The 12,081-nt window shown below is 41.9% G+C and overlaps 1 protein-coding gene across 17 annotated transcripts in view; it reads left to right on the forward strand.

The window, feature by feature from the left end:
* The window catches only part of LOC110523494 (histone-lysine N-methyltransferase EHMT1), a 32,105-nt gene extending 24,662 nt beyond the window's left edge, over nucleotides 1-7,443 (forward strand). For all 17 annotated transcript variants that reach the window (XM_036977129.1, XM_036977139.1, XM_036977121.1 and 14 more), the window contains one exon: nucleotides 5,597-7,443. In XM_036977129.1, the coding sequence (XP_036833024.1) occupies nucleotides 5,597-5,774 (178 nt within the window). In that variant the 3' untranslated portion in view covers nucleotides 5,775-7,443. The remainder of the gene's footprint in view (nucleotides 1-5,596) is intronic.
* The last annotated feature ends 4,638 nt before the right edge of the window (nucleotides 7,444-12,081 follow it).

The following is a 12,081-nucleotide window of genomic DNA, read 5'->3' on the forward strand; positions in this document are numbered from 1 at the left end:
CCGTACCAGGCGGTGATACAGCCCGCCAGGATGCTCTCGATTGTGCATCTGTAGAAGTTTGTGAGTGCTTTTGGTGACAAGCCGAATTTCTTCAGCCTCCTGAGGTTGAAGAGGCGCTGCTGCGCCTTCTTCACAATGCTGTCTGTGTGAGTGGACCAATTCAGTTTGTCTGTGATGTGTATGCCGAGGAACTTAACTTGCTACCCTCTCCACTACTGTTCCATCGATGTGGATAGGGGGGGTGTTCCCTCTGCTGTTTCCTGAAGTCCACAATCATCTCCTTAGTTTTGTTGACGTTGAGTGTGAGGTTATTTTCCTGACACCACACTCCGAGGGCCCTCACCTCCTCCCTGTAGGCCGTCTCGTCGTTGTTGGTAATCAAGCCTACCACTGTTGTGTCGTCCGCAAACTTGATGATTGAGTTGGAGGCGTGCGTGGCCACGCAGTCGTGGGTGAACAGGGAGTACAGGAGAGGGCTCAGAACGCACCCTTGTGGGGCCCCAGTGTTGAGGATCAGCGGGGAGGAGATGTTGTTGCCTACCCTCACCACCTGGGGGCGGCCCGTCAGGAAGTCCAGTACCCAGTTGCACAGGGCGGGGTCGAGACCCAGGGTCTCGAGCTTGATGACGAGCTTGGAGGGTACTATGGTGTTGAATGCCGAGCTGTAGTCGATGAACAGCACTCTCACATAGGTATTCCTCTTGTCCGGATGGGTTAGGGCAGTGTGCAGTGTGGTTGAGATTGCATCGTCTGTGGACCTATTTGGGTGGTAAGCAAATTGGAGTGGGTCTAGGGTGTCAGGTAGGGTGGAGGTGATATGGTCCTTGACTAGTCTCTCAAAGCACTTCATGATGACGGAAGTGAGTGCTACGGGGCGGTAGTCGTTTAGCTTTCTTGGGAACAGGAACAATGGTGGCCCTCTTGAAGCATGTGGGAACAGCAGACTGGTATAGGGATTGATTGAATATGTCCGTAAACACACCGGCCAGCTGGTCTGCGCATGCTCTGAGGGCGCGGCTGGGGATGCCGTCTGGGCCTGCAGCCTTGCGAGGGTTAACACGTTTAAATGTCTTACTCACCTCGGCTGCAGTGAAGGAGAGACCGCAAGTTTTCGTTGCAGGCCGTGTCAGTGGCACTGTATTGTTCTCAAAGCGAGAAAAGTTATTTAGTCTGCCTGGGAGCAGGACATCCTGGTCCGTGACTGGGCTGGATTTCTTCCTGTAGTCCGTGATTGACTGTAGACCCTGCCACATGCCTCTTGTGTCTGAGCCGTTGAATTGAGATTCTACTTTGTCTCTGTACTGACGCTTAGCTTGTTTGATAGCCTTGCGGAGGGAATAGCTGCACTGTTTGTATTTGGTCATGTTACTAGACACCTTGCCCTGATTAAAAGCAGTGGTTCGCGCTTTCAGTTTCACGCGAATGCTGCCATCAATCCACGGTTTCTGGTTATGGAATGTTTTAATCGTTGCTATGGGGACGACATCTTCAACGCACGTTCTAATGAACTCGCACACCGAATCAGCGTATTCGTCAATGTTGTTGTCTGACGCAATACGAAACATGTCCCAGTCCACGTGATGGAAGCAGTCTTGGCGTGTGGAGTCAGCTTGGTCGGACCAGCGTTGGACAGACCTCAGCGTGGGAGCCTCTTGTTTTAGTTTCTGTCTGTAGGCAGGGATCAACAAAATGGAGTCGTGGTCAGCTTTTCCGAAAGGGGGGCGGGGCAGGGCCTTATATGCGTCGCGGAAGTTAGAGTAACAATGATCCAAGGTCTTTCCACCCCTGGTTGCGCAATCGATATGCTGATAAAATTTGGGGAGTCTTGTTTTCAGATTAGCCTTGTTAAAATCCCCAGCTACAATGAATGCAGCCTCCGGATAAATGGTTTCCAGTTTGCAAAGAGTCAAATAAAATTCATTCCGAGCCAACGATGTGTCTGCTTGGGGGGAATATATACGGCTGTGATTATAATCGAAGAGAATTCTCTTGGTAGATAATGCGGTCTACATTTGATTGTGAGGAATTCTAAATCAGGTGAACAGAAGGATTTGAGTTCCTGTATGTTTCTTTCATCACACCATGTCACGTTAGTCATAAGGCATACGCCCCCGCCCCTCTTTTTACCAGAAAGATGTTTTTTTCTGTCTGCGCGATGCGTGGAGAAACCTGTTGGCTGCACCGCTTCGGATAGCGTCTCTCCAGTAAGCCACGTTTCCGTGAAGCAAAGAACGTTACAGTCTCTGATGTCCCTCTGGAATGCTACCCTTGCTCGGATTTCATCAACCTTGTTGTCAAGAGACTGGACATTGGCAAGAAGAATGCTAGGGAATGGTGCACGGTGTGCCCATCTCCGGAGTCTGACCAGAAGACCGCCTCGTTTCCCTCTTTTTCGGAGTCGTTTTTTTGGGTCGCTGCATGGGATCCACTCCGTTGTCCTGTTTGTAAGGCAGAACACAGGATCCGCGTCGTGAAAAACATATTCTTGGTCGTACTGATGGTGAGTTGACGCTGATCTTATATTCAGTAGTTCTTCTCGACTGTATGTAATGAAACCTAAGATGACCTGGGGTACTAATGTAAGAAATAACACGTAAAAAAACAAAAAACTGCATAGTTTCCTAGGAACGCGAGGCGGCCATCTCTGTCGGCGCCGGAAGTTACGTGGTCTTGGCTGTGTGCTCAGGGTCGTTGTCCTGTTGGAAGGTGAACCTTCACCCCCAGTCTGAGGTTCTGAGCGCTCTGGAGCAGGTTTTCATCAAGGATCTCTCTGTGCTTTGCTCCGTTAATTTTTCCCTCGATCCTGACTAGTCTCCCTGTCCCTGCCACTGAAAAACATCCCCACAGTATGATGCTACTGCACCCATGCTTCACCATAGGGATGGTCACAGGTTTCCTCCAGACCTGACGATTGGTATTCAGGCCAAAGAGTTCAATCTTGGTTTCATCAGACCAGAGAATTTGTTTCTCATGGTCTGAGAGTCCTTTAGGTGCCTTTTGGCAAACTCCAACCGGGCTGACATGTGCCTATTGTTTTTTGTTGTTGTAACCTTTTATTTAACTAGGCAAGTCAATTAAGAACAAATTCTTATTTACAATGACAGCCTACCCCGGCCAAACCCTAACCCTGATGATGCTGGGCCAATTGTGTGCCGCTCTATGGGACTCCCAATCACGGCCGGTTGTGATACAGCATGGAATCGAACCAGGGTCTGTAGTGACGCCACTCGGGAGCTTACTGAGGAGTGGCTTCCGTCTGGGCACTCTACCATAAAGGTTTGATTGGTGGATTGCTGCAGAGATGGTTGTCCTTCTGGAAGGTTCTCCCATGTCCACAGAGGAGCTCTGGCAGTGACCATCGAGTTCTTGGTCACCTCCCTGACCACGGCCCTTCTGACCTGATTGCTCAGTTTGGCCGGGTTCAAAACTTATTCCATTTAAGAATGATGGAGGCCACTGTGTTCTTGGGGACTTTCAATGCTGCAGAAATGTTTTGGTATCGTTCCCCAGATCTGTGCCTCGACACAAGATTGTCTCGAAGCTCTATGGACAATTCCTTCAACCTTGTGGCTTGGTTTTTGTTCTGACATGCACTGTCAACTGTGGGACTTTATATAGACAAGTGTGGGCCCTTTCCAAATCATGTTCAATCAATTGGATTTTCCACAGGTGGACTCCAAGTTGTAGAAATATCTCAAGGATGATCAATAGAAATGATCAGGATGCACCTGAGCTCAATTTTGAGTCTCATAGCAAAGGGTCTGAACACTTATGTAAATATGGTATTTAATCAATTTGAGTAAGGCTGTAACATAACAAAATGTGGAAAAAGGAAGGAGTATTCCCATCCTTTCACTTTTCCAACGTTTTGTTGTTACAGCCTGAATTTAAATGTATTAAATAGAGATTTTGTGTCACTGGCCTACACACAATACCCCATAATGTCAAAGTGGATTTATGTTTTTTGAAATTTGTACAAATTCATAAATGAAAGGCTGAAATCTCTTGAGTCAAGTATTCAACCCCTTTGTGATGACAAGCCTAAGTAAGCACATTTTTACTCCTGAACAGAGGTGCCCAATGTAAACTGCCTATTACTTAGGCCCAGAAGCTAGGATATGCATATAATATTGGATAGAAAACACTCTAAAGTTTCCAAAACTGTTCAAATAATGTCTGAGTATAACAAAACTGATATAGCAGGTAAAAACCCGAGGAGAATCCGTCCGGGAATTTTTTGAGGTCACCACTCATTATAATGGCTGTCTATGGGAATATGAATATAATACCTCCCAGATTGCAGTTCCTAGGACTTCCAGTAGATGTCAACAGTCTTTAGAAAGAGTTTCAGGCTTGTTTTTTGAAAAATTAGCTGGAATTTGTAGTTTTTCTAAGTGGCTCCCATTTTGGCTGTAGTGTTGTGGTGCGCGTCAGTGAGGGCGTGCACTTCATTATTTATCTCCGGTAATGAACATACTATTCTGTCTTAAATGTTATCATTTATTTACATATTAGGGTACCTGAGGATTGATTTAGAAACGTTGCTTGACTTGTTTGGATGAAGTTCATTAGTAACTTTCGGGATTCATTTATATACATTTTGAACAAGGGAAACTGGTGGATTACTGAGTCAAGCGCGCCAACTAAACTGACTTTTATGGGATATACAAAAGGATAATTTGTTATGTAGCTGGGACCCTTGTGATTGCAACCAGAGGAAGATCTTCAAAGGTAAGTGATTTATTTTATCGCTATGCCTCTGCTTGGTTGGAAAATGTATGTAATGCTTTTGTGTGCATGGTGCTTTCTTCAGATAATCACATGGTGTGCTTTCGCCGTAAAGCCTTTTTTGAAATCTGACAGAGTGGCTGGATTAACAAGAAATTAAGCTTTTAAACAATGTAAGACACTTTTGCGCTCTGCAATTTCAACCAGATGTTGTCGAGGTGGGGTGCTAGCGGCACGTCTATCCCAAAGAGGTTTTTAACATGGTAGTAATTCAACAATCTCATCTCTGTACCCCACATATAGATAATTGTATAAGGTCCCTCAGTTGATCAGTGAATTTCAAACACAGTTTAAACCACAAAGACCAGGGAGGTTTTCCAATGCCTCGCAAAGAAGGGTACTGTGAATATCCCTGTGAGCATGGTCAAGTTATTCATTACACTTTGGATGGTGTAGCAATACACCCAGTCACTCCAAAGATACAGGCGTCTTTCCTAACTCAGTTGCCCGGAGAGGAAGGTAACCTCAGTAATTTCACCATGAGGCCAATAGTGACTTTAAAACAGTTAGGGTTTAATGGGTGTGAAAGGATTTGTTTTTTTGAAGTTTTCCATTTTGTCATTAGAGTATTTTGTGTATATCGTTGACAAAACATGACAATTAAATCCATTTTAATCCCACCTTGTGAATACTTTCTGAAGGCACTTTAATATGTTTTACTTGGCACACGGTCAAGTTATTACCCTGTAAGCATATTTAAGTTTAATTCTGTTTTTTGTTTTTTTTTGGCCTTTAATAATTTTGTTCCCCCTAAAATCAAGATTAGGTTGCTTGATTTAAGATTTCTCTCCAACCCCTCATCTCTCAGGTTTGACTACGGTGACAATTTCTGGGAAATTAAGGGACAGCACTTTAGCTGTGAGTGCGGCTCTCCCAAGTGCAAGCACTCGGAAGCGACCATCGCCCTGCGCCAGGCAGACAGCTCACCCCTGGACCAGCAGTCCAGCGCCCTCCCTGACACCAGCTCCTCCACCACCCCTTTCTGAGCCCCCTCTCCCACCACCACAAAAAGGACTTCCAGACCAGTGGAGATATGTCTCCATTCCCCCAAACAGCAACCTCCACCCCTAGGCCGTACGTCCCCAGACGCCCCACCTCCATCCCCAGTTTAATCATCACCTTCAGGCCTGTGGAGCCCATCACTGAGACCTAAAATCAACCCCACAGAAAACCCACCTGCTTCATGTTTCAACCAGCTCTAACATCACCTCCTTACCAGCACAAACTCTGAACTTCTGCTAAAACTCACCCTCAGAGCAGGACATATTGGACAGGAAGCCAGTCTGTTTGTTGACATGTGTCCGAAGGCACTATGAACAACTTTCATGAGAAGAAAAAAACACTACTATGAGCCTGGCTCTTGTTTTGTTTCCCATTGTCATTCTCAAACCGGCTTTGCTCTGTTCTGGGTAATAGTGTTTCCTGGCCCTTGGTCTGAATTAAGTTTGTACTAAGCAACAATGTATATCTATCCATGAAAAATATTTCCACTGTGCGAAAGGCATTTGTAGCATAGGAGTGCCCTTACCCTCTCACATGATACCACAGAAATGAGAAATGTTCATGCACAATTTGAGACGTTTGATGTATTTACCTCATGCTATAGTTTTGATTGCAAAGGGGACAGAGGACTTAGGTCACAATCATGTATGTTTCTACTGGATTTCTTCTCTTGAGCATTTCTACAGGAAAATAATTGTCAGTGCTACATATCAATTATGAAAACAAAAAATACTTTTGAATTAACTTTATATTCAAATCTAATTTGAAATCTAATGTTATATTCTGTTACATTTAGTCAAGTGTATTGTATGCAGAATCAGGTTATGGAAAGACCTTTTGATAATGATCATGAGTACAACATTTGAAGTCGATGAGAATACTAACCAATCATCTCACTGTTCTGTTTCGATGGGCGAAGTAAAGTTGACACTGACCAGTAAAGGCAGGTGCAATCTGTTTTGACCACAAACGAGTGGCAGATTCTGTCAGTTCTGGCATGAATTTCTCTTCAACACAATGGTCCTTTTCTATTAAATACTTTTCTTCTGGAAGCGGTATGTGCGTATGTGAAAGGTGGTGTGACATCAAATTGCCCAACTGTAAGGGTGTCAAGATTGCAAAAGGGTTGAGGTGGGAGTTGACTAAGCTGTACAGTTATGTACTATACTGTACCTACAAAATTAAAGCGGGTGGCTTTTTATTTTTTATCTGCAGGATTTTTAAGCATGTTTAAGGCTGACACCTTGAATATTAAGTTTTAAATACATTTTACACAATTCTGGAGGGACTGCATTGGGGTTGACTGTTAATGGGGTGAGATGCAAGCAAATTCTGCTGCCAATGTTTTCTTTTCCTTTTGTTGATTTTACAAATTATTTTTCTTTTTACATTTAACTTCAGTTTTGTATCTGTAGTTACTGTAGTTTAGCCTGTATCAATTTTGTTACACCATTTCATGTTGATGGAAACCTACACATTATTCCTATGTATTTAATGTGGTTAGTACAGTAGTGACTCTTGTGCACATTTTCAAAGGTATGAATATAAAAAGGTTATACAAAATGATTTACTTTCTGTTACATATTTCTGGACCGTGAAACATCCATCTAATTGGTTGTATCTTTCTTTTTCAATAAATTTACTACTAATGGATATGGCTGCCAGGTTTTATTAAGAGCATTATGAGTGCGGTGGGCCACACCAGACAGGTTCCGGGGGATGAGGATTTTTGGAAGAGAAGATTTAAGAGGAAGCCTGAGAAACACCTGGAGACAGAAGCTTGAGGCAGATGGTGCCTTCGGAAAGTATATGACCTTTTTCCACATTTTGTTGTTAGTCTTTAATACATTTTAAATTCATTTAGATTTTGTTTTGTCACTGGCCTACACCCAATATCCTGTGTCAGTGGAATTATGTTTTTAGAAATGTTTACAGATGAATTAAAACTGAAAAGACGAAATATCTTGTCAAGTATTCAACCACTTTGTTATTGCAAGCATAAAAATGCTCAGTTGCTTGTGAAGACAAACACCATTTGTAAATACAACATATTTATTTTCCCTTTTGTGCTTTAACTATTTGCATGTCATTACAACACTGTATGGCATTTGAAATGTCTTTACTCACAAAGTTCCAAAAGAATGTTTACTGTTTATTTCACCGTTTATCTGCGTCACTTGTTTAGGCAACGTTAACATATTTTTCCCATGCCAATAAAGCCCTCAATGATTTGAAATTGAATTGAGAAGCCCAACTCGGCGGAAAATCTGTGTCCAGCAGGTGGCGTTTTTTCCCACCAAGCAATTACTTTTTATATGGAGGTCAATTAGTGTCGAATTTGGCTTATTTCCTAGGTGAGGTTTATTTGATCGAATAGAAGGGACGTAATGCTTGAGGAGTTTGTGTACTGATAAGTAGGACACGTGACATCCCGGAAACTATTAGCGAAACACTATCGGATTTGCCTCGAGATGGCTATGCATATTCATGGTATTTTGTTTATATATTTATTTTATTTCATGAGGTATGAGGCTAGTAGCACAGCATCTTCTCTCCACAGTATACAGCCGGTTGATGTCAACAACCCTCATCAAAGGCGGGAGCAAGACAACCCGCGTGCCGTTATGTGGACAACGACTCCCATTGTTTGGGCAGATGTACAGTGTATTGTCAGTATATCCATAATCTTTGGATCAGTGTAGATCCGCAAGGGGGGGGGGGGGGGGGGGGGGGGTGATGGTTTGGAGATGACAGCCTAATACAGACAGACAAGCATATTTGTTCTACGAAATATACTATATTCCCAAAGAAATGTATTCTCCAATATTTTATTTTCTGTTAGGATGTGTGCGCTGAACTGGCATGCATGATTGTTGATGACATTCCAATGTTCAGATGAAGGGAATTAAGGTCTTTAATGCGCACCACAGCAGCGCTCAACTCAGATAGTGGTGTGTAGCCTACTTTAGCTGTTATTAAAACAAGTTATCAGACAATGCACTATTATTAATGCAATCGTGGGAAAAGCAGTTTCGGCAAATGTATTTTGAAAGTAGTTTTTGCCCTTGTTTAAAAAAAGAGGGCGGCCCCAGTTTTGCATTCATACCACGTTTAATATTCTACTGCTTCAATTGCACGTGTGGCATTGTTTTCACAAATGCAGTTTTGCAACCGGAGCTTCAAGCATGGTTTAGGCGCAGGTACTAAACAGAGCTCTTAAAAGGTGCAATATTGTCTTAAAAGGACAATGACACACCTTGTAATTACTTTTTTCCTTCGAATTAATAATTGTTTATTCATATTTATAAAATAATAATAATTAACAATAACAATCAGGGTGTTGTGTCCAATTTTCCTGGGGAGGACCCCGGACCCCCTAATCAAGGGTACTGGAATTGGCAAACTTGCTGTTTAATACTTGTAAAAAAGTATCCTCTTTCACCTAAAAGCATGATGGTCATGACTTAAAGTGGTTAGAGCGTTGGACTCGTAACCGGAAGTTGCAAGTTCAAACCCCCGAGCTGACAAGGTACAAATCTGTCGTTCTGCCCCTGAACAGGCAGTTAACCCACTGTTCCTAGGCCGTCATTGAAAATAATAATTTGTTCTTAACTGACTTGCCTAGTTAAATAAAGGTAAAATTTAAAAAATGAAAGGGGAGGTTAATTTAGCCCTAGACAATCGGTCTGAGAACAATTATAAATTTCAGTCATGGGATTTTTTTTTCTTTAACCCCAGCATAGATGGGTAAAAATAGAGAAAGGCAGACATTGAATATCCCTTTGAGCATGGTGAAGTTATTCATTACACTTTATATTGTGTATATGTAATGAATAGACTGTCTCTACAAAGATACAGACGTCCTTCCTATCCTTTGAGCATGGTGAAGTTATAAATTACACCTTGGATGGTGTATCAATACACCCAGTCATGAGAAAAATACAGGTGTACTTCCTAACTCAGTTGACTTTAAATTGTTAGAGTTTAACTGCTGTGACAGGAGAAAACTGAGGATGGATAAACAACATTGTAGTTACTCCACAATGCTAACCTAATTTCAGAGTGAAAAGAAGGAAGCCTGTACAGAATAAAAATATTCCAAAACATGCATCCTAAAACTGCAAAGAAAATGCCAAAGAAATTAACTTCATGTCCTGAATACAAAGTGCAAATCCAACACAACACATCACTGAGTATCACTTCATATTTTCAAACATGGTGGTGGCTGCAACATGTTATGGGTATGCTTGTCATCTGCAAGGACTAAGGTGTTTTTTTTACTATAAAAATAAACAGAATATAGCTAAGCACAGGCAAAATCCTTAAGGAAAATCTGGTTCAGTCTGCTTACCCACAGACACTGGGAGACAAATTCACCTTTCAGCAGGGCCAGGACAATAACCTGAAACACAAGGCCAAATATACACTGTAGGGTCTTACCAAGAAGACTTACCAAAGTGGCCTAGTTACAGTTGCTGTCGAGCAATGACAACAACCAATTTGACAGAGCTTGAAGAAAAAAAAAAAGGTTGTGTAAAGCTCTTAGAGACTCACAGCTGTAATCGCTGCCAACGGGGATTCTAGTATTGACTCAGGGCTGAAATATTTTTTTGTAAATAAGATATTTATGTATTTCATTTTCAATAAATTTGCTAAAATTTCTAGAAACATGTTTTCACTTTGTCATTATAGGTATTGTGTGTCCATTTTGAATACAGGCTATAACACAACAAAATGTGGAATAAGTGAAGGGGTATGAGTACTTTCTGAAGGCATCGTGGCATCTGTGGCCTTTTCTGTAGTCTACATTTAATTTATGACATTGTCACAGACACGTTTTACAGCATGCGTGTCTCGGATGAAATAGCCTAAATGGCACTATCAACAAAAAAAAAATGGCTTCGATGTGAATATGAATTAACATGTTAACAAACACACGATATCAAAGTAAAATGGACAATAGCCTATGCACTGAATGCTGTCTGGGAGTTTCACTCAGTGGGATAAATTTGTATGATAATTTGCGATTTAAAGTGTTTAAAGTGTTGCTATTCCTCAATTTCTGTCCTGATCATGGCAAAGCAGAAAATAAGAACTGCATTATCCAAGATAACGCAACTCCTGATAAACGTTGGTAGGTAGGCTTATAGGAGTCATAGGCGGCACAACGCGTGAGATTCATGTTTGGGGAAGCTAAAATAATGTGTCCTACCATTTCTACCAATCTGCTTCAATTATGATTTTCGTATTCGCATTATCGTGGAACAGTTTAATTTCAATAATAACGTTTCCGTTTCTCAACATCATTGTCACGTGGTTAATAATAAAAATCTGAATTAAAATGGTAAAAATCTCAAAGTTAACATTCAGCTAATGCGAGAGTAGTCCTACCAGCCTCTGCCATTATTGACACATTAATAGGCCTACAAGGTGAGCCATTGGCGGCTAAAGAAATGAGCACATGGAACTCAGAGATAGCCTATAGGCACAATTGGACAATTCAGCAGTAGGCCATTGTCAACTAAGTGAAAATACATACACTTCAAAAATAAAACTGTAGAAAATATCCTGATGAAAATTCAGGTTCTTTCAATCACATACATCTATCTACTCAGCCTGTCTGCCTCTCTTTATCTTTCTCGACTTGAGCTATGGCTAGTGAAGTGCAACATTGTATCAAATCAATCAACCTGGCCTATCCTGAAGCTCGTTGCTAGCCAACTTGCAACATTGTATCAACTAGCCTATTCCGGGCCCTCATAGGGAAAAGTGTTCAGGCATTTTTGATGTTTCTACAGGATATGTGGGATCATCAGAGCATAACATTTTGCTCTTTCACACCGAGGCTTGGTTATTATCGAGGGGGAGGGAGTGTTGGAAATGTTTTTTTTTAATACTTCGAGGAACTAGGCCTATTAGCCTAACATTCGCAATTTATGTTTTTATGTTGACATACTGTATGAGGTGAAGAAAAAATGACTGAACATTTCAGATTATTAGTGGTTGTGAGAAATCAGACATCCACAAATGTGCACTTTCCAACATTTGTGCGCAGCAAGCCAGGTAGCCTACATTATCGTGCTCAGGTGTGCGCACTACGTTAACATTAACAGGACAGAGAAATAAACCAGACCAGACATATGCTCACATGGAGATCTCCTAACATAAGATCATAAAAAAATGTACAAAACTCGTAGGGCTTATACGATGGTATGAAATAAAGCAAAACGTGTTCCTCACAAGTGTAGTAGGTTGTGAACTTTGCAAACAATGTTTCCTCTCCGAGAATGA

The sequence above is a fragment of the Oncorhynchus mykiss genome, chromosome 5, assembly GCF_013265735.2.
Source record: "Oncorhynchus mykiss isolate Arlee chromosome 5, USDA_OmykA_1.1, whole genome shotgun sequence".
NCBI lineage: Eukaryota > Metazoa > Chordata > Actinopteri > Salmoniformes > Salmonidae > Oncorhynchus > Oncorhynchus mykiss.